General features: G+C 40.6%; 1 protein-coding gene across 4 annotated transcripts in view; it reads left to right on the top strand.

The window, feature by feature from the left end:
- SLC6A6 (solute carrier family 6 member 6) overlaps positions 1–23865 on the top strand; it is a 69865-nt gene that overhangs the window by 4428 nt on the left and 41572 nt on the right. Inside the window, exons 2-3 of one of the 4 annotated variants that reach the window (XM_060239651.1) lie at positions 5824–5859; positions 10892–10957. The exons of 2 other annotated variants lie outside the window; for them this stretch is intronic. In XM_060239651.1, the coding sequence (XP_060095634.1) occupies positions 10903–10957 (55 nt within the window). In that variant the 5' untranslated portion in view covers positions 5824–5859; positions 10892–10902. The remainder of the gene's footprint in view (positions 1–5823; positions 5860–10891; positions 10958–23865) is intronic. One more of the 4 variants, XM_060239652.1, reaches the window with a different exon arrangement.

Raw genomic sequence — 23865 nt, 5'->3', positions numbered from 1 at the left:
GTGTAAATGAAAGTAGTTTATCAACTGAAAAATATTTTTTAAAATTTATATTGTTTATTTCACCCTAAGTTTATATTGCTATTGCAACCTAAGGAGAAAAGAGGTTATGCAATATCTAGTGATATAAATCTAGGCTCAAGTTTGTGTATAACATATGAAGTAATAAATTCAGGTCGTTCACCAGAACATCATGGTGCTGAAAATGTCTACAGTTGTTTTGGAAAATGCCTACAAATTAATAAGTGCTACACTGGTGCACGGAAATGGTTCAAGACACATTCATCATTTGTTATGCTGGACTGCTACATGGAATATTGTGGATTGCAAGTTAGTTGCTGGGTCACAGGACTTTTGAGGTTGTGGGATAAGATTGCTTTGTCTACTTCATTGACTTGGCAAATTTGTTGATATGACAGGTTAACAGTACAGCATGCAGAGCCAAATGTGACCCAGCAACTAACTTGCAATCCACAATATTCCATGTAGCAGTCCATCATAACAAATGATGAATGTGTCTTGAACCATTTCCGTGCACCAGTGGTCTTTTGCATAGGTAACAACTCGAGGGATGGGAACCCTACCTTGAGGGATGGCAGAAACACACACACTCACATATATAATCTTCATTGTAATCTTATTAGTTCTATAGTAATGGTTCAAGACGAGCCCCGTGGCGCAGAGTGGTAAAGCTGTAGTACTGCAGTATGAACTCTGTGCTCACAACCTGAGTTCAATTCCAGTGGAAGCTGGTTTCAGGTAGCCAGCTCAGGCTGACTCAGCCTTTCATCATTCTGAGGTCGGTAAAATGAGTACCTAGCTTGCTTGGGGAAAAGTGTAGATGACTGGGGAAGGCAATGGCAAACCACCCCGTAAAAAGTCTGCTGTGAAAACATTGTTAAAAGCAACGTCATCCCAGAGTCAGAAATGACTGGTGCTTGCACAGGGGACTACCTTTACCTTTAATAATGTTTCAGATGTCTGCAAGTTCATCACGAGTCTATCTTTTTTCCTTCCAAAGTGGTTCAATGGCAGAGGCTTGTGATTTCAGAGAGTCCTTCAGATGCCCTCTTCCCTTAGGAAAAGCTTTCCTCCTGAGCCACTTCACTGGCAGAAGCAAAATTTAAAAGGAAGGGAAAGGCAATTAGTAGGTTTTGGGGGCATGTGACCTTTCCTAGAAGAGAGGCATCTGAATTCTAGAGAGCTATTCACATCATAACTGCATAGGGCAGAAGGACCAACTTTTGCTTAAAAGGGTAGGGGAATTAAAGTGCTTTTTCTTCCATCAGTGGCCATTATAGCATGCACACACACACCTATTCTCATCTCAGACTTCTTGGCACACCTAAGGATAGCAGCAAGAAAATCTGAAATGAAGAAGGAGGAATGATGTAACAGCTGCTGATGTCACAATTGTGTTGTTGTTTTTTCCTTAACTACCATTGTAACAGAGGTGGGTTGAATGGAATAGAAGGAGGGGAATGCTGGGGCATGAAGTGAGAGTTGAGGTGAGACAGTGGATGGAGAGGAGGAGGGAATGGCAGGAGCTAAGGATTGTGGGCATTTCTTGATATTATGAGAGTTGAACTTTTTTTAACACCTTGAATTTTTAAAATTTATATCCATTTTCTATTCATTTAGGTTTTTGGAGGGATGCAGGGACATATTTTCAAAGAACTAGAACCTCTCTTCCTTTAGAAACTTCTTTTCATAGAATTTCAATAGAACTGTACAGTGATTTAGTATTTCAGTACTCTAGCCTATCAATCACCCTACATCAATTAACCCATGAATTGCCCCAAACATCTCGTTATCATGGCTGAGAAGTGCTTCAAATATGACCCTTCCTCATCACTGACCACACAAACACTGGAAATGAAAATGAAACAGGGACTTAAACATTCTAATAATGACCGGTGTACATAAAGGATGTTTGTAACATCCTGCCTGCCTTTGTTTTGCTTTCCCCTGCTCTTATTCACCAGTTTTCTTGCCATTAGATACTCTAGATCAGGGGTGTCAAACATGCTGCTTGGGAGCCGAATAAGGCCCCCAAGCAATTGGCTGTCATCTGCTTTCTTCTCCTTCTGTCTTGCTTCCTTCTGCATAATAGCTTGTTTTGCAAGGTTTGCTCAATCACACAGGAGCTACAGAGCAAACCCTCTATTTTTTCCATTGACTGAGGCTCCTCCCTTGGGGAGAAGGGGGGGGAGGCAGACCTTGCTTTCCCAAGCTCTCTCAATTGCACAGCAGAGCTACTGAGCCAAGCCTTTCTTTCTTCTGTTGGCTGAGGCTCCTCCCCCTCCTGGTCCCCTGGGGAAGAAAGGAAGGAGCCAGAGCTTCCTTTACGCAGTTCCCTGGATCCCATCAGAGAAATACAAAGAAAGCACCTTTAAGATCAAGAAGTGCTAATGCTTTCAGTATGCTTTAAGTTTTTGTTTTTTAAAAAAATCTTGTGTTTGTGTCCTTTATAAAGTGTATATCTCTGCTACCTAATCTTAAATAGGTACACAGTGGCCCAGCCCAACAAGGTCTCATTTATGTCAGATCCGGCCCTCATAACAAATGAGTTTGACACCCTTGTTCTATATAACCATGAATTAAATGGTCCTTGGGAGCCATAACTTCATAAATAGATATCACGGATGGCTTAGATTTGAAATAATATGTCCATTGATGCAACACTACACACTTTGGTGAACATCTCCTGACACTTTCAGTTCTGGCTGATACCATTCTTGTTCTCGTGCCTATCCCTCCCAACTCTACTTTTAAAATCAAACATGCTTGAATAATCTCCTCCAGCAGTTATTGAAAATGTTTCCTGGGGGCAAGTTTAAGGCTGCTCACATGTAACCAGCCTTCTCTATCCACTGCCTCTCCCTTTCTCAAGCATCCACATAGAATTAGCTTGCCTTCATCTAGGAACATTGTTTTATAGTTCGCAATGGGAATGAAAGCTTGCTTTATAGAAGCAGCTTGCTTCATGACATACAGTTGATTTGCAGAAGTAGCATGCGAACCCCACCCAAACTTTAAACAAGGGCATTCTGGAATGACTCAAGAAGGGCCCATTACCACACCACACATAAATTTAGTATCTGCTGTTAAGGGCCGCTTGTTGTTATACACATATGCCTTTGTTGGCTGCAGCTCCCTAATATTTTTGCAGATTATAGTTAAACACACTATTTACCACTTGTGTGGCACTTGAATTTATGTTCAAAAGATGAAATAACAGGTGTACCACTCCTTTTAGTATGTTGGGAATATTAAGGATAGATGCTTCTACCCTTGCTATACCCTACTGATTGGGCCCTGTTGAATGATTGAAGTGAACAGACAGAATGCTTTGCTTAAATATTCAGATATTCTGTCTTTCCAAACATGTTAAATCTTAATGTGTTTTAAATCAGTATTGTACTGTCAAGTAACAAAGACTGAAAAGTAAAATTTGGAGAAATCGTCTGAGAAGCAGTATCACTCATTATTATTCTAGATGTATTTAAAACTAAATCTTGGTGCAAACCTAGAAACACTTTCCTGGGAGTGAACCCCGTTAAATAGACCCAAGTTGGATTCTGAGTAGATCTGTTTAAGATTGTTCTGTGTAGTGTATGAAAACTGACTTCTTTTTATCCTTGACTTGACTTTGTGGTTTTGCTTGGGTGACAGCATTGGCCTATTTATTTCAGCAGAAGTAAATGCTTTGTGTTCATAATTGATCAGCCAGACTATAACATGGTTGTTTCCCAAGTGTCTCTGTTGTCCTATGATGGTTAGGATTCTTCCCTGGTGTAACCTGAGATAAACTTTATAGGCTTTAACATTAATAATTCAGCTAAAGAAAGGTTTAACATTTAATAATTCAGCTAAAAATAGCAATTTTACTTAGATTATCTTTTGAATACTGAATTCCTTTTCAGTTATGGATATTGCTTTCATATTGAATTTTATTTGCTAATTTTATTTAAAACAGTTATATGGTACCTTTTCACCCAAATTGCTACCACCACCATTGTTTTGCTGCCATCATTATGTTTTCAGGAGGCTGAACCTTAGCGAAGGGTTTGTAGAGGTTGTTTTGAGAGCTGCGTTCACTTGGATTTGAGTGTATTGGGTTGGATCCTGTGGTTTGTGAACACAAGGACCACATATCTGTCCTGCATTCCCCTCAACCTAATAGTCCTTTCCAACCTTGAGAAAGTTTATTCCCAGGATGATGGGGCCCCTGTGGACTAATGGCCATACAGTGGGCTGTAGAGAATAAGAGGAAAGGTGGCAAAATCACTCCCTTCTTCCTCCGCTGTCAGCAGTGTGACAATGATGGAAAATCACCTCTAGATTAAATTAGTGTAACTCATCCTACACAGGGCTACCCTTGAACTTGCTCCAGAAACTTCAGCTGGTCCAGAATACATCAGCACGGGTTCTTACTTGGATCCCCTCCCCCCCAAAAACCCATATATACAACCTGTGCTCTACCAGCTGTGCTGGCTGCAGACTGAGTACTGAATCAAGTTCAAGGTTTTGATTTAGGTTCAAGGTTTAGGTAAAGCCCTAAATGGTTTGGGACCATTGTATCTGTGAAACTGCCTCTACCTTTACATCCCTCAGCATTACACTCATCTAGTAGTAATTTACTGATAGTCCCTGACCCCAGAACAGTCCAGTTGTCCTTGGCCAGGAGCTTTTCAGGCCTGCACCAACCTGATGGAACTCTCTGTCTATGGAAACTCAAGCCCCACAGGATTTGGTTCAGTTCCGTAGGGCTTGTAGGACCAAAATGTTCTGTTGGGTGTATGGTTGAGGACATTAGTGGCTAAAAAGATCACTTGGCCTCCCTGTTGTTGGGCCATGAACCTTGCTGGGCTGGCTGCAATGTTCAAGGATCCATGGAATGAGAAGCCAAGCCTAACTAGTTCTTTTATCACATGAGGTGTAGCTCTTCTGACTGGGGAAGAGGGAACCACGTGTTTAATGCTCTCCCGTATTAAAAATCTCTTGCAAATTAAAAGTAGCCTTTCAGGAAGAAAGCTTCTATCTTAACTTTTCCATACTGATAGGGTTCCATTTTTAGGGAATTATTAATCTAGAAGAATGGTAGGAGAAATCAACCCCTCCCCTTCAATCCATTCTGTTACCTCAGAACTCTGCCACCCATTACCATTTCATTTTGCTGCTTGTAAAGGACTTCAACTGCAAGTTAGTCACAGACTACAACTTCAGTCTGGCCCTCTGCCAAGGAAAGATTCAGCAATCCTTCCTGCTTTCCTCAGTCCTCCCACAGCTCTGGCAGGCTATAAGCAAACCACCAACGATTTTGGCCACAAACTCCTTTATCTGTGGAACAAAAGAAGCTGGTTTGCAGCCTTCCGTTATCAAATCTGAAAGTTCAGATTCATTGTTATAGGCCCCTGTAGACCTTTCGGTGTTAGAGCAGGGCTGGTAAAGATGGCGCTCCTAGGCAAATATCCATGAACCATAAACAAAGACTCTGGAAGGTAAGGTAGGATGGTGTGGGAACTCACATGTGTTCCATTGTACACTGCTTTCCTTTGAGGCAGTCTGAAGTGAAATTATTTGTGGCATGGTACTTTGAAGATTTAAGTAGAAAGTTAGAGGAAAAACGTGTAATCTATTAGCAGAATCAATACTATTTCCCATTGTTCTGATTAAGTTTTTAAAAACGTTCACAGGCTACGCTCTTCTGGCCCGATTATGTTCATATCCTTATTTTCTCCACCAGTGTCTTCTTTTTTTGTTTTGTTTTGTTTTGTTTTTGTTTGTTTTATTTTATTTTATTTCTTTCTTTTTCTGAAACAGGAAGAGAAAATCCATTCTGGAGAGACTCTTCTTCATGTAAGTGTCATTTATGCTCATTAATGAAATTAGTGAGATATTAGCAGTGAAAGTCAGATGTTCAGAACCTATATATTCAATGATGGATTCTTAAAAAGAAGTAAGATAAGTACCAATTGCTCTTTGTTTATTAAAAAGGGGGTAAAAATGAATAACATTTAAAATTGTCTATGACTGCAGAACAAACCAATGTATGACAACATAGAATGTATAAGATTTCCCTGCTGCTGCACCAAGATATGCTTTTTAAAATCTTGGATTCTGCTACGTAATCCAAGTTACTATGTGCAAACTTGGTTTTGGTTGTGTGTGTATGTGTGTGGCCTCAAATAGTGCTTAGATATTACAGGCTTTACCAGTGATTTCTTGCATTACTTGCTAACGGTATTAAAGACTTGAAGTATAAACATTTACTAGCTACAAAGTTTGAGTTGAGTTCAGTGGCACCTTTAAGCCCAACAAAGTTTTATTCAAGGTATGAGCTTTTGTGTACACACACGCACATTTCGTTTGTCTTAAAAGTGCCTCTGGACTCAAACTTTGTTCTACTGCTTCAGACCAACACAGCTGCCCACCTGGATCTATTTACTAGCCCAAAACTCAGCCAATTCTCTGTGTACACCCCTGCATCCTAGGGCAGTTTGAGGTAGCAGACTAATCATGCAGATGGAACAGCAAACCTCTAACTATGAGGTTGTAAGAAAGAACTTTTTGGAGAACCTTTTAAAGCAGCTATCATTGGCTAATGTTGCAGATGTTTTGAGAACATTTGCAACACTCTATACTAAATTTCTCCCCCACTGCATGAGTGTGGTACTTAGGCCAAATGGAACATCATGTTGTGGTAAACATTTTTATACACTAATCATGGATTTGGCTTGCTTATAAACAGGGGCAGGTTCCAAAGAGATACTTGAGTTGAAGCACTTGAGTACATTGGTGGGATCTTTAATCTTTTTTTAAAGAACAGTGATCCCATTGCCATATCAGTGAGTGTTTTTGAGATTGTCTCTCTCTCTCTCATCAATTTCAAAGTGTTTGACCTTGCAGTATGCAGGGCTGCTGTTTGGAAAACATACCCAAAGTCCTCTTAGAAACATGGAACTATATTTTTTTTTAATGCAGCCCTGCTTTAAATTGTGAAGTACAGTCGAACTTGATAAGGCTTCTGTATAGAACATTGCTCTGATACCACAAAATCAAGCCTTGGAGTGGGAAACTACTGCATTTTTTGTGGTGTGGATTTCATTTTGTATATTTTCTTCCTGTGCACTCTGCCTTGGAACGTTTGCATCAGGCAACTTTTTCATAAATTAATATGCTTTTCATTTGAAAATAACACACATTGAACTACTGTGCTGCATTATTCTTGCATAATAACAATTTATTAATGTGTAGCAAAAACTATGTAGTAATTTTTTTTCTTTTTGCTATTGTTGGCCTGAATTATTTGTTGAGCTTTTAGAATAAAAGCAGCTTGTGCAGCATACCCTGCATAGGTGATTATTTCTGTGCTTACAGTAATCTGTACAATAAATTATTTCTGCTTTACCTTTAAGCCATGTTCTTGTTTTTCACCTTAAGCTAGGAGCATATTCAGATGTAGAGGATCTGCAAAATATTGTGATAGAGGATGAGATGAGGCAGAAGGGAGGAAAGAGGCTGTCCTGGCTTAGAGTTCCCAGCCTGCAGGTGGAGTCTGGAGCTCTCCTGCTTTTACAACTGATCTCCAGCTGGCAAAGATCAGCTTCCCTGGAGAAAATGACCACTTTGAAGGATGGACTCTGTGGCATTGTACCATGTTGAGACCCTCCCCTCCTGAAACCCCACCCTCACCTGGATCTAGCCCCAAAGTCTCAGGGTACTTTCCAACACAGACCTGGCAACCCTGTGTCCTGCCCTGCCCCTTATAGCCCTTTCCTACATGTATCTCAAACAATAAGGTACAGAATCAGACAGATGGTCCTGGAATTCTCCTTCCCCCATTCAGCCTCATCCCTTGGAGGTACAGGTGTCCCTTCCCTACCAGGCTGATGTTTAATCTGGGATATTTCAGATTCAATGGCAGTGAATTCATTTGTATGCTTTTTATAAATTTGTATGTAGTTTGCAAGACAGGGTGAAAGCTCTCACATACTCCAGCCCATCTTCACACAAATTGCCCCCACTGGTCATGGAGGAGTGAACCTGAGCCTTTTTTTCCATGCCAGCCTAGTCTAATCCATGCTCGCTCTGTGGCAGCAGCAATGGCTGAATAATAAACTTTGGGGAAAAGGCTGTGTCTCCAATCCCAGTTGCCTGCCAAATCCTACTGTCCCCTGGAAAGAGTCTATGATGTCATATGGAAAGTTGAGTGCATCCCTGTGCATGCAATGTACAGTGCGATATTTCTTCTCTTGTTCTGCTATACATATAAATATCTGCCAGTAGAAGTTCCCTCCTCAGACTGCTGAAGTGTGTTAGTTTGCTCAGAGAGGCTGATGAGCTGTTTCTACCCTGGCTTCTTTCTCCAGTGAATTTTTGCAGTACTCCAGAATATAGGTTCTGAGAAGCATATGGATTGCATCTCCTGTCCTCCTCTGGCATAGTTGATGGCTGGACATGCACGAGCAGGATTCCTGCCCTCCCCTCCATCTGTTTTGCACCACCGCCACTGAGTAGGTATAAGAAAGGTCAGCCAACTCAATGGCCTACAAGGTGAAAGGGGAAGGCAGGAGACTGGAGGAGAGTTCCCCTTTCCTCCTGTACCTGCTTATTAAACATTCTGAGGTTGCTTGTTGCCAGGAATGTCACAAGGCCTCAACCACTAGAACTAGGAGTTAGGCTAAAGGGAAGCAAGCAGTGTGTCAGGCATGTATCTTCTGAGCCCAAACTTCCGTCATCCCACAGGAACCTTAAATTATGGCAGTTTTTTTGAGAGGTGGGATTGGCCTGAAAACACATGCCACTTTCATCTCCCGAGAGAAACACACCCTGATGTTCACTTTTTCCAAGTCCAATTTCTTTCTCCCATAAGTTTTAAAATGTGAAGAAAGTTGTTTGTTTGCATTGTAAAGGACCACAGCAGGAAGAGGGAAGGTAGTAGGTCTTGGAGAACTTCAAGCATGTATCCTGCAGTCCTACACATGAACCTGTGACACTGCCTTATAGTGGTCTCCCAAGGCCAGTATTCAGTACTGTCTCCTCTAACTGGCAGTGGTTCTCTAGGATCCTGGGTGGAAGTCTTTCACAATGCTTATTACCTGATCCTTTTAAAATTGGAGATGCCAACTTGGGACCTCTTTCATGCCCTTATCCCTGGTGTAGCGTAGGGGGTAGAGTGTCAGACTAGGACCTGGGGTGACTGGCTTTGAATCCCCCATTCAGTCATGGAAGCCCACCAAGTGACCTTTCAGCCCATCACAGGCTCTCAGCTTAACATATCCTCACAAGGTTGTTGTGGGGATTAAATGGAGGATGGAGAAATGAAGTGAAAAGCCACTTTGAGTCCTCAACCAGAAATAAAAGCAGAATATAAATTAAAAATAAGCATCATTCAAAGCAGATGTTTTACCATTGAGACACAGCCCTTCCACAGGCCCAATTTCCTTCCAACAGAAGATGAGCCGTAGCCTCCCGGTTTGTGCTGAGTACTTTGAATTTCAGAAGGGCAGAAGTGCTAGGTGTCTCTAGAGGAGATTCAGAAGGGTAGGCCTCCTCAACTAAAGACATCTGGGTATAATGAGTTAAACTGTCCTTATCACAGAAAGGATGTTTGGATCCATGCTAGTGCAGTTGGAGAAGACGGCCTCTGTGCCCCGATTGTGTATGTGATTTATTTCAGCAAATCCCAGTCCAGAAGTAGAAGCAGCCTATTTCTGTGCATGGCTCTCCTTGGTTGTATGAAGCAAGGATGCATGAGTGGGAGGGGGCAAGATTTTTATTGGGTTTTTTTTTCAGATTTATATTCTGCCATCCCCACAAGTGGGGGAGACAGAAGGAGAGAAAGTTTGCTGTCTCTTTCTCCTTGCCCACTCCATGATATTTTTATAGGCCTGCATGAAATAGGGGATGGGATACAAAAAAGAAATGTAGGAGCAAAATGTAGAAAAAGGTCTACTCTTGTACACATGCATATCACATATGTACAACCTGCGGACTTCATGTAATACATACCGTGTGGGCCTGTACTGCCTGCTTTGGCATGTAGCAGATTTGAAATGCTGGTGCTTCTTTTTCTTGCATCTGCACATAACAGAAGGCTCACCTTTGATGTATACATCTCTTTCTGTTCATAATCTCTTTGTATGGCTTGTTGCTTTGGCTCCTTTTGACTTGTACAGCATGAATTTTTAAATAGGAGCTAAGTGAACGCCAGGGAGTTACACAATAATGGTTTGTTTAAGATGCTTGTCTAAAATGGTCCAAATAATTTTGGAATGATATCTGATGCTTAGTTTGTAATATCTTTTTAAAAAATCAAAATTAATTAAAATAAAAAGCCCTCTTTAGCAAAGTTAATTTGTAAGAGCAGTATATAAAACATAGACTTGGATCCCAGTAGAAATTAGAAATAATGGAAGGGGCTTCTGCCAGCAGAGCAGGACTTCCTTGCCTTACCCTATCCCTGCTACAGCCCAGAATGAACCCCTCAAATGTTGTTTCTGGAGAATGGGGGGACACCCCTCCCCCAGGATAGCATGGGAACTAGAGCAAGAAGGGGGGATTGCCAAAAATGGCTCTCCCATGCATTTGTGGGCATCCTCTGCTGCATCCAAGCCACAGGTGCTTCCAAAACAGCTGTGCCCAAGTACTGAACTGATGATTAAAACAGGAATGAATTCTCAAAGAATTCAGGATTGTGATCCTAGATATAGCAAAGCATGTGAAATATTTTGAAGTCAGTTGTTTTTTAGTCTGGAAGTCTTTATGGGGGAAAAGTAGACTGCTTGTTGCCATCGCCACCTCATTTGTAAAAGTAATGCTAAGAAGGCATCATCTTACTGTGATCATTGTGCGACAAATACTACCATCATTCATTACTTTCTATCAGTGCCTCACCCTATGGAGGAACCAGCACTGCCCATCCACATTGAGGAGGGGACAGACGTTCCAACGGGTGAGTGCAGTTAAGATAGATGCTTGTGAAAGAGGTGGGTGGGGTCATGTTGGTACATGGAGCATGATGGCTTGTTTGTGTTTATCCATGTCACTGAAAATTCTGTTAAGTGTTACTCAAGCATTCTATATATTTGTCTGTCTAGATTTGTATTACTGTTTTTCTAAAAGCTGCTGCTTTGGCAGTGCTATTTTTAGCTGATCAGAGAAAAAAATTATGGCATAGGCTGTCACACACCACTCTTCTGTTTATCACAGACATATCATTACATCCAGAGTTGCCAGCTCTCAATTAGTATTGCCATTCTAATGAGTATAGGAATTCCTGTCTGTCCTGATGGCAGAGAATTGTGCAGTCCAAAGAATGTTAAGCATACATATGACTTCTGAGTCTCACTGGATTGCTCCCATTATTTTATAAATTCCTGACATCCATGTATATAACATTTTTCTTACATTAATTTTAAGAAGCTTGCCCTCTGTGCTAGTGTCAATTCAGACATTCACTTTGCCATAGGGGCCACTTACTGGTGAAGATACACTCTTTGGTCTAACAACTAGTTCCAGTGACTGACTGCTTGGCATTGTTACTTACTGAGGTTTACTTTTATTGCAGTAACTGGGATTCTTAACTAGGATCACACCTCAGTTAAGAAATCTAGTTTTTTTCTGAAAGAAATAAAAAATGACACATTTGGATGACATGTCTAACTGACATTAGATTGATGATGCCACCCCATGAGGGGAATCAGGAGGAATAGCTTTTGAGACTAAGTATTAACCTGGTTCGCACTCATCTAAAATAAACAAATTTGTTCTTAAAATCTGACACAAACCCTACTACCTCTTCAGGACATTTATTTTCTATCATAATGGAGGCTCTATGAAAACTGGAGCTATGTAGGCAGTGTAGTCACCCAGTCTCTTCCACGACATTGCTCCTCTTTGGCAAGAGGAGTTCACATTTGAAAATCTGACTGCAGTGTGATCAAGAGGGTTTTGATTTCTTGAAAAAGCTTACCCTCCCTCCCTCCCTTCCAAGCACCTCTCAGTTCCCATTAATAAATATTTCCATCTTGAAGCGCCAGTCATTTCAGTGTCTTGGGGCAATCAGGCTAATATATAATCTGACTTCAGTGCCTTGAGGTGAACTCCCAAGGAAGTTTGCATAGAATTGGAGCCTTAGGTTCTTTCTCCCTTCCTCGTCCCCCATCCATCTGTTATTCATTGATTACCTGCTACTACTATGAATTTCAGAAATGATGGTATGGAAAACGATCAGAATTTCTGAAAAGAACAAACAGTCAAAAGAAGTGGACCAAAGAGCAGGTACAGGACAGCTGTTTAGTTCTGGTGGATCTTAACATCCTCCTGGGGCATTCCAGGAGGTCTTCATCCAGGCACTGGCCAGAACAAGACCTTTTTAACATCAGCAAGAGTGCTGTACCTTGTGCTCGCTGACTGTGGGATTCAGGAGCTAAACTACAATCCTTCTTTCTCTGTACTTCTAGAACTTTGTCTGATTTCTCTGTGACTATAAACTGCTTACTTTCCAGAAGCTTTGAGAAGATGTAAACATATTTAAAAGTAGAAATCTGAGACCCTTACTTCATCAGAACTGCATTCAGGGAGGGAAATAATAAACATCAGATGCAATAAAGATGAGAGCTAGCAAAGTTGTATTTTCATATGGCATCAACTGGATTTTCTTTTTTAAATGCCTTAGAACACAATTCATCTCTAAATAAGTTTTATTTTAAAAGACAAATTTAAAATCACCTGGATGTGTCATTGGCTTAATAAAAGAATTAAATTTTTCATGTGTCCCACTATAATGATAAAAATACTTTGTACACACTATGTTGGTTTCATGTGTGAATTTTTAGAATTCTGCAGTGTGCTTTTCCAAGTCCATCACAGGAAGTGTTTCTTTTCTTCTTTCCTTTTATTGCTTTAATGTTTATTTTTTTTCACTAACCTTCACCTTTTATCCATACTGTTTAAATCCTATGCAGTCATTCATTGTTATTTTATTCTAGATCACATTTATGTTAGTTTGTTTTAAAATCTGGGCTAGCTCCACTAAAATCAGATAACAATGTTTCCAATGTGAGGATTTATTATACATTTTTATTGGACCCACTTTTGACTTCCTTGAAAGCAGGAAAAATTCATATAGACTTATAAACAGCCAGGATTTATATGAAACTATTTCCTACCCCCAGCCTTAGTAGTGCCTTCTTTCCAACCCTGCAAGTACATTTTTAGTATTAGCCTTTAACATCTTGTACAAACCAAACACAAAGAATGAAAATCAAAGTTGTTGTCATGACAACTCATAGGCCTATGCCTTTTAAAGAAATAAAATGGCAAACAGTTTCCCACCTGGCCAACATTTCATTCTCTAACTCAAGACATAGGAATAGAAATTCAAAATATAATTTTTAATGTACCAAAGGTTGAGCAGCCAGAATTGCAATGTATCGGTATTCATTTTGTTAAGATTCCATAACTGTTCTGTAAAATTAACAAAAAATTAAATGAGGAAACACAAATATATAAATAGAATCCAAATTGTAATATGAAATCAGAAGGACAAAACTGTCAAAACTTTCTTTCTTTCTTTCTTTCTTTCTTTCTTTCTTTCTTTCTTTCTTTCTTTCTTTCTTTCTTTCTTTCTTTCTTTCTTTCTTTCTTTCTTTCTTTCATTTTACACCAGATGTTTTAATAATAGCCTTAGCGAGAACAGACAGCACTGTCATCTATTTTGAAATTTAGAAAAATGTTTTCATAGAGTTCTGGGGTTCTTTTCCCTCATGTTTGAACTTGTTGACTTAAAAGGAACTGGTACTCTAGTGAATTTTGTCTGTTATAGTTCAAAATATAGGGTATAGTATTTATTTGCATAAGGTGTGCAAATTTGCAGAGCATGTTTAATAGAAGTGGGCTATGTGTTCGGTTTCCTTAGGGAAGTGAAATGCTTAATTTGAGAATTACTTGATTTTTCCTATTAGTCAACAGACAAGCATTGTTTTAAAAAGCTTATTTCTTATATAACAATCAGTTGCCAAAGGTTTGTTGTCATGCTGTGTTGAACATGTTTCTGAATTAAAATTTTAGAATCACATGGTCTTCAGGAAAAGGATGATTTGGTTTAAGGGGTTGGGAATTATATAGCAGTCTTTCGTTTTCAGAGAGTTGGAGGAATCCAGATTCATGATGAACATGCGCACACATACAGAACATAAGCTTTTCTGCATTGCTACTCTGGATTACACAGCTGGCCTCCCTTTTCAGGTGCTGTGGACTCCTACCTCCTTGATCCATCCTTGCAGTAGACATACGCAGTCTGCCCTGCTTACTTCCCCTACTGTCTGTCTACTTACCTGTTGTCTCTTCTAATCTTAAATAGAATGGCTCTGTTTTCTTTCTTAGTCACATAAGGTTTTCCTGGATGCCTTGCCCATGCTAATCATGTCTTAATGTTTGGCCAGGTTCTATTTCTGATAGGGGAGAAGTGTAAATGGTTATTAGCACTGCATCATACACAGATTAGTATGGGGCCCCTATGCTCATGGGGCCCACGGGCAAGTGCCCATCAAGCCCATGCATTAAGACAGCCCTGCGTGGCCCCTGGCCTGGACAGCCCTGGCTAGTCCGATATTGTCAGATCTTGAAAGCTAAACAGGGTTGGTCCTAGCTAATACTTGGATGGGAATCCACCAAGGAGGCCAAAGTTCTACGTGCTGAGGTAGGAAATGGCAAACCACTTCTGTTTGTCTCTTGCCTTAAAAAACTCTTTGGGGTCACCATAAATTGGTTGTTGTTTGACAACACTTTCCACCATGAAGAAAGAACAAGAACTGCTATTCATTTGCTCACCTGATTAAAATGGAAACATGTACCAGAGTAGGTAGATATGTAGCAAATTATACTGTTGGTTTACCTGAACTTCTTTTCTTTGTGACCTCTGATACTCTGTACCTTTCGTGGCTTCTCTTTTTCTCAGTCAGATTCTCACAGAGTACTTAAATGGTTCTTAAAGACTCAGAGCTAATTTAAAAAGACCAATGGGGAAGAGGGGGGAAGGACTAGAAACGAGAAGGGAGAGGGCTTCAGGGGAAGTTGTTGCAAACCATCCCAATCCATCCCAAAGGCTCTCTTATAAATGCTACTGTCTTAAAATTATCCAAAGCTGAGCAGGAGCAGATATTAGAATTTATATTTCAGAAGCCACAGAAGATAGTTCAAGAGATTGGACTGGCACTGAGGTATATGAAAGATTATTTCATTCCAGGCTGTTCACTTGGCTTACTAATTGAAAACATTTTAATGTTACCTTTCTACCCAATTTACAGCTCCCATGGTGATGAAGAATCAATTCATTTCAGTGAATAGAGGAGGAAGAAACAGGGAATGTTACCTCTGAGTCAGTCTGTTCTATGTGTTCACTTGCATTGCTACCATTTCACCATTAGTGTGTTGAAGTGGGTGAAAGCAAAAAATGACAGGTTTTTTTGTGCATTTCTTTCTGCTGTTTTACCATTCAGAAGAGAAGAAACAAAGCATTGTGAGCTTCCTTGCTGGCAGACTTATGTCATTTTTTTGCCCTCAGGTGGGGAGCTCCAGACTAGCATGATATCATCAGATCTAAGCTAAGCAGGGTCAGCCTTGGCCTCAGTATCTGGATGTGAAACAATCAAGGAATACCAAGGTCACAAAGGCAGTTAATGGGAAAGTACCTCTGTTCTTCTCTGTCCTTGAAAGCCCCACCAGGGCTCACCAGAAGTTAGCTGTAACTTGACAGCAAAAAAACAAAACGAAAAAAGTTTTCTCTATAGAAGTATCCTGGTCCCTTTCTCTTTCTCTGTGCATTTCCTGTACTTCGGTAACTGCTGCAGGGCTTCATTTCCTGTTAAAAACACAGCAATTATCTAGTTTCTGTTCATTTTTTTCTCCCTTCAGTTATTTCTTTAAATAGAGACGTCCAAGTTTAAGGAAATAGATTTGCCAGAGTTCCACTTATTGGTTCTTTTTCATGATAACAATCCTACCCTGAACCTTTATTATTATTTTTTTTTAACTTCGACGTGGCAACCTTATATTGATATTGCTGACTTGTGTGGTTGTAGAAGTAGTGTGTTACTTCTGCCATACACTGCCATACATTTTTTATTTATTTTTTATTTATTTATTTAGAATTTATATCCCGCCCTTACCACAAGTGGCTCAGGGCGGCTGAGTCATACATTGAGTCATAACCTTATTCCACTGAAGTCCAGTACTGCCCAACCTGATTTTAGCAGTTCTCTAGTGTCTCCAGTGTTTCCCATACTTTCTACAAACACTTCAACTGGAGATGCCAAGAATTAACTCAGACCCCTGTGAATGTAAAACTTGTGCTCTATTACTCTGCACAAGGCCCCATTTCCTGTTGTAGGTCTGAGTGTTTTATTAGTGATGTAGCAGAATCCCATTTGAAGTGCAGCTGTATGCTTGCTGGTTGTTTCCTAGAAATGCTGCTGTTCATAGGACTCAGTTTACAAAACATTAACAGAGCCATCATCTCGCTGGAGCAGATGTATTATCTTTTGCTCCAGAGGGCAGGACTAGACCTGACAGGTGAAAATGACAAGGATTTAGATGTCAAACTAAATATTAGGGCAAAATTCCTAATGGCAATTCAACAGTGAAACCTCAGGAAATGGTGGGCTCTCTTTCTCTGGAGGTCTATAAGCAGCAACTAGTTGCATATTCCTGCACTTGGGAGGGAGGGGGTTGAACTACATGATTTCTCTTCCAACTCTAAAATTGTAAATCTCTTACATTTTTTTTCTGTGTGGATTTTGGGGGAAAACTCAGCTGATGGCTTTTTCTCCTTTTTGTCAGACATCTAGGATTGGCCTATACAGTACAGGAAATTACTGTCTTGTGTCACATCTGATATGTTCAAAACAAGACAGTATGTAGTATGGAGGTTTATGGCTTTTAGATCTACTTTTTTTTTCTGATTTCATTAGTCCAACAGAAGCAGAGAGTTGGCCTTAGGGAATTTCCTTCTGATGTGTCAGGGCAAATAAAAGAATTCTCAGTGATCTCAAATGCCATGACATCACTGCAGGACAAGCTTGCCCTTGAATCAGATGGGAAAGTGGCCTGAAGAATAAAACAAATTACCCACCACTGAAAGTAGACTGTGGGAGGATGGAATGTAGTGAACTGAAGTGACACAGAATAAGTGGGCTCCTTCTTGAATCATAGCTTCAGCAATTTTGAATCCTGCCATTTCTGTTTCTTTTGTAAATACTAGTCATTTCTGATATGTGAGCAATTCTTAAGCAGAATCTTATTCAGTTCAGTTAACTGGGGCTTACTCCCAGAGAAGTGCTCTCAGGATTGCAGTGTTAATTACTAGACAGGGAATGATTAGATTTTTTTTTTGTCCAAAGATGAATGACAAATATCTGTAAGGCAACTGTGTTAACTAAATCAGCTGAGAGGGCTATTTAACTTTGTGAATTTATTTGCAAGACTTCTCCATCCAGAACTGAACAATATGATCATTTGTTCACATCATTCTTTTTGTCCCTTGAATAATACCTGGTAAGTTTTTCAGGTGCTGTTTAGAAAAGCCCTCTGAAATACTGTGCTGTTCATTGGATTAACAATTTTGCACATTTATATCTGGAGCGATGACATACTGAAAGTTGCAGTGTTATCAAGGCAAGGAAAGGTCCCCTGTACAAGCACGAGTCGTTTCCGACTCTGGGGTGCAAACAGCCAATGTTCCTTTCTAGATTATTGTCAATCATTAGACTTTTAGCTAGCACTCCTTCTCCCCAGTTAATTAGGATCAGAAGTTGGTTTGTTATAAACCATGCCATTTCTCCTTTACTCATATAGCAGGATTTACTAATTTCCCTTAAAAAAAATTAGTTATCATGCTGTCTTTGGCTTGCTTGCTTATAGATGCAGTGTAAGTCCTTTTGCCTAATGTGTGTGTTGTTTTGGCTATGGACAGGTACAGAAAGGAAGACAAGATGCACCTTGCCCTCCATACAGCATTGTAGAAAATCCTGGTTAAATTCTCTGAATTTGGTGGGATTGACATATTCCCAAAGGCATAATTACAGTACTTTAAATATTAGTGTGAAAAAGTTTCTTTTTGTTTTGAATGCCTTTGGCTGCATTTGGGCTTGCTTTATTCTATAAATGGCAGCTTTGTCTAAGTGCTCATCCATCTATTGGGCCTAGCCCTAATTTCTTGAAAGGAAGTCAGACATATGTCTCCTAGAAGCTGGCGTGAGATAGAATGACCTGTTTTAGGCTTTATGAATGCAAGTTATATTTAAATATATTGTGGCCATCTTTGGGAGACTTTGTTCCCTGTTAACTGATATTATAATAATGGCTATAGTTATAACCCACAAAATAACTTCCAAATATATACTGATTGTTATCTCTTGAATGGTATTGTTGTTTCAATCAGTGAAATAAAAGAGCAGGAAATTAAACACAAATCCCATTAATATTCAGGACAATGCCCTTCACTAAACAAACTCTGTTTTGTTGGAATTACCCTCAATACTGTGATACCTCAGACTGCCTCCTTTTCCTGTAATTGGCAATAGCTAAGAGGCTGTGGGTTGTATCATAGGACAAAGTTCAAGACTCAAATCCAATAAAAGTTAGTGCTTTAAGGGACTCATTTTTGTCTTATGTTAGAACTGCGATACTGTTTAATGCAAATATTATGAGAGTGATCAGTACCATGAGTTATACAAACACTGCTACAAACAATGGAGACTTCAGAATCTGGCACTTGAAGGCTACATGACTTCAAAGCCATGTTAATCATATCAAGCAATAACACAACTACCTCATGTTTACTGTTACTCCATATCTATGCACTGCTTTTAGTTGATTCTGTGATGTCTTAAAGTAGAGGTATCAAATGTGCGGCCAGGGGACTGAATCAGGCCCCTGAGCAACTGGCTGTCATTTGCTTCCTTCTCTCTCTCTTGCTTCCATTTGTGTCATAGCTTGTTTTGCTAGGCTTGCTCAGTCGCACAAGACCTACAGAGTGAAGCCTCTATTTTTTTCATTGGCTGAGGCAAGGGGGTAGGAATAGCTTTCTTTGCCAGTTTTTCTCAAGCGCACAGCAGAGCTACTGAGCCAAGCCTCTCTTCCTTCTATTGAACGAGGCTCCTCCCTCTTCTGGTCCCCTGGGGAAGGAAGGAAAGAGCCAGAGCTTCCTTTGCCCAGTTCCCTGAATTACACAGGAGAGATCCAAAGAAAACACCATTAAGACCAGCAAGTGTTAATGTTTTAAGCATGTTTGACTTTAAGGTTGTTGTTTTTTTTAAATATTTATAAAGTTTATATCTCTGCTACCTAATTTTAAATAGGTACACACATGGCCTGACCTAACGTTGCCCAGCCCAACATTGCCAGGCCTGAAAAAGTCTCATTTATGTCAGATTTGGCCCTCATAACAAATGAGTTCAACACCCATTTTAAAGCATTTACTCATCAGCAAATTAAGAGCCATGGTTACTTCCAGACAATCTGGTCATTTTTTTCTCCAGCCTAAGGCCAAACAGGCATCTTGCTCCCAGTTTTTAACAAGGCAGAGGTATTCAGAAAATCTGAAGTAATTCCATTTTAAATCAAGGATTTCCCAATATTGTTCACTTAATCCAGACAATGGCATTCATTTTCTAATGTATTCTTTCCATCGCTATTTAAGCCTATGGAAACATGAAATAAAAACCCTTCAGGTGCCTTTGTCCAAGCAAGGAGTTTTCAGATTTTCGCTTGTGGTAGTCAGTCAAGATTTATGCCCATTGCATATGCCAGATGGCTCAGAAGTATGTGCATGTGCACAAGGGTGGTTCTCATGGGGTTTGGGGCATACAAAAACAGGTCTTTTTTAAGCATTTATTTGTTTACTTTCATATGCCTTTCCTGCTGAGGCTCAAGGCACAGTTAAAAAACAATGCAATTGGTATAATATGCAACAAACTGTAATAAAAACATACATACAAACTGTGCAGTAAAAACTGGATTACAAAATTAGAGAACTCGTAGTAGAAATGGTATCATACAGGGCTTTTTTGAGCAGGAATGCAGTTCCAGCTGGCTTGGCATCAGGGGTGTGTGACCTAATATGTAAATGAGTTCCTGCTGGGCTTTTTCTACCAAAAAAGGCCCTGATATCTTACATACAGCAAACCAGGATCACAAAATTAAAGAACAATGCAACAAAACAGTACAATATATGCAATAACAATAACTATAACATTGTTTGCTTTATAAAAAAAATACCCTCCTTAACAATTCCATTGCACATTCTGTGAAGTGATAGATGTATGGGAGCTTTATGCTAGCTGAGCAAAAAGAATTTACCTTTGCTGTTTTGCAGATAGCAAACATTTTGTTTAAGAAAAAGGAAGAGTCCCCTGTGCAAGCACCAGTCATTTCCGACTCTGGGGTGATATTTTCACGGCAGACTTTTTACGGGGTGGTTTGCCACTGCCTTCCCCAGTCATCTATACTTTCCCCCCAGCAAGCTATACTTTCCCCCCAGTACTCATTTTACCGACCTCGGAAGGATGGAAGGCTGAGTCAGCCTCGAGCCAGCTACCTGAAAACCCAGCTTCCACCAGGGATCGAACTCAGGTTGTGAGCAGAGCTTAGGATTGCAGTACTGCAGCTTTAACACTCTGCACCCTGGGGCTCTGTTTAAAGCATGTCCCTAATCTTCTACAGCGGTTAGAGACCAGGAGAACACTTCGCCAGTCTAAGGACTGCTAGCTTGACAACACTCACATATGTGGTGGTCAGCGATAAATGAGAGTCCAAGGAGGTGCAGCACTGTACAAATAATGTCTTCTTTTTTGCTTGGCTGCATACTTAAATCGGGCAGCAGCATATGTCTGTCAAGCTGCAGCCGCCTGTCCAGTGTAATGCAGAGAACTATTTTACCATGCAGGAGGTTGCAGGGGAGTAGGGTTGCCGGATCTGGCCTCATCCCCAGCAGGGGACTTTGGAAGGATTCTTGGAGGGGGTGGCGATGTCCCCAACACGATGGTGTCATTTTGGGGATAGCTCTGTCCCCAACAACAACCATCTCTGGCCACCCCTTCCCTCCCCTCCAGCGAGATTTAAAGGACCCTTCAGCTAATTTGGGGAGCACATGGCCAATCAGCTGGTGGGCCCTTTAAATCTTGCAGGAGGAGAGGGAGAGCAGTGGCTGCTGGCCACATGCCAGAATTCCAGACAGCAGTGTCTGGCCCCTGTTTTTGTTGAGTGGGGGTTTCGCTTGCCTGCATTCTAAATGGTGATGCTGCTTGGAATGCAGGCGTGCAAAGTCTGGCCCCTGCTTTTTAAAGGGACTTTTTAAATGCTTTTGGTGAGCGGGGTGGTTCACATGCTTGCATTCCAAGAAGCAATGCCACTTGGAATGCAGGTGCATGAGATCTGGCTCCCGCTCACCAAAAGCATTTAAAGGCACCCTTTAAATAATTTAGGCAAGCAGGGCTGAATGGGCCTGAATTTCAAGTGGCAAATCATTCCTCTTCGAGTTCAGGTGTGTGGCCAGTGGCTGCCCCTCTCCCTCCATCTGCAAGATTTAAATGGCCTTCCAGCTGATTGGTAGGCCATGTGGTCCCCTGAATCATAGAGTTGGAAGGGACCTCCAGGGTCATTTAGTCTAATCCCCTGCACAGTACAGGAACTTCACAAATGCTTTCCCCCACACATACATCCCCAATAACCCTTTCTCCATGCCCAGAGAATGGCAAAACCTCCAGGATCCCTTGCCAGAGTGGCCTGGGGAAAAATTGCTGACTGACCACAAAAGTGGTCAGATCAGATTAGATGGAAGGCCCTTTAAATCTCACAAGAGGGGGGAGAGGGGTGGCTGTGGATGCTTGTTCTTGGGGGCGGGACTTTCCCCCACCTGGACCAGGGGTCTGGCGAGGGGAGGTCCTGTACCCTGCTGAATAGGGTTGCCTACTCCAGGTTGGAAAATTCCTGGAAATATTGGAGTGAAACTTGAGGGTGTGGTCCTTAATGTGGTATAATGCCATAGAGTCTACTCTCTAAAGGAAACTGACTTCTGTCATCTGGAGATCAGTTGTGATTCTAAGAGATCTCCATGTCACCTGTTGCTGACAAATTGGTAAACAGAGAGGCCTATAACCTGTGGCGCAGAGTAGTAAAACTGCAGTCCAAACTCTCTGCTCATGACCTGAGTTGAATCCCGGCGGAAGCTGGGTTCAGGTAGCCGGCTCAAGGTTGACTCAGCCTTCCATCAGTAAAATGAGTACCCAGCTTGCTGGTGGGGAAGGTGTAGAGGACTGGGGAAGACAATGGCAAACCACTCTGTAAAAAGTCGTGAAAACGTGAAAGCAACGTTACCCCAGAGTCAGAAACAACTGGTGCTTGAACAGGGGACTACCTTTACCTTTATAACTAAGACTAGAAAAAAATACAGGTGATTTGGGCATTAAAACATTTATTTTTAAGAATGTAAAATATTTCTCCTGTTCTGCTGTTCTTGATCATCTTTGACTGATGAATGTTTCTGATTGCCCGTGTATGTGCTTAGAACCAAGATCTGTGACACCAGTTTTTTCCATTGTTCATCCTGAAAATCCATCTACAGTGATGTGTGAAAGTGACCTTTGGGGAGATCCATTGCACAGGAAGTCTGAGCTCTGTTTTTCACCTACAGTGATGCAGCTGGCGCTACTAACTGTCTAATTTGAGTCAGCCTGTCAACTCTAATTTTGGAAGGGATATAACATAATAAACTGAGTTTTGAAGCCAAAGCGAATAATTGTTGTGGGTTAACTTTCTGTTGTCTGGCATGCAGTACTTATTCCATACATAGGCTTTCTTGACACACATTGTAAGGTTTGCATTAAACAGCCCTGATTGTGATGTTCCCTTTTGCTTGCAAGTCAGGAATAGAGGACTTAAGCAGGTTCCTACTCTTGGGTTCACATAGCAGGGACACAGGTTAGTTCAAAACAACATCTATTTCCCTTTCCTTTAATGGTACAACTCTTTTGACCACAGCCTCAAGCATAAACATCCATTTATTAAGAAGATAGAGGGAGGGCAGCATTTTGTTTGGAAACAAGGACTCTCAGGCAGTGTTCATTTCTAACTAACAAACAGGAGCAGAGACTAAACCTGACTAATAGGAACAGACTAAACCAACAAATATCAGCAGAGGGAACAAACTGTATTGTTGTAATGTATACAATAAATACACTATACCAATAAACGTTCTTCAGAATATAGTATCATTAAAAGTGAATATACATTTCTCTTTAGACATTAAAGCCTGAGGATACGTTTGGTTGTATCTTATGCTTAAACTGCTTTTCAGATGTTCAACTAAAACACAGACACAAATGTAAGCAATCAATGGTATGTCCTGGATTGGATTTGCTAAACTGCATGATTTATGGAAGGCATTTAATCTGCATGGATACATCGATGCATATCTGTCTTGTTCCAGTTGAGATTTTCTGCAAATCTGATATCAATTCAAGTTTCAGGTCACTATTACACAAGATAAATCTGCTTACAGATCAGGAAGCAGCAATTAACTCTAGGCATTCAGTGGAATAGTATTGTATAGCTTTTCTTAGTAAATAGATACCCTTGTATACATAAACAGGAAGAACATTTCTGCAGGCTGAAATAAATACCAGGTTTGTATAAGTGAAAACTTAGGACCTTGTCACATAATTTATCACTTACAAATGGAAAGGGTTAATATATTCTTAGTACCTCCCACATATAGTTATATCATTTAAACTGGTCATTACTGCCCTTTATCTGGAAGGTTAGGCATACGTGTGTACTGCTAAATACTTTTCTTCTGCTCTA

Source organism: Heteronotia binoei, chromosome 5 (assembly GCF_032191835.1).
Source record: "Heteronotia binoei isolate CCM8104 ecotype False Entrance Well chromosome 5, APGP_CSIRO_Hbin_v1, whole genome shotgun sequence".
NCBI lineage: Eukaryota > Metazoa > Chordata > Lepidosauria > Squamata > Gekkonidae > Heteronotia > Heteronotia binoei.
The sequence above is the reverse complement of the archived record's forward strand: the minus strand, read 5'-3'. Positions and strand labels throughout refer to the sequence as shown.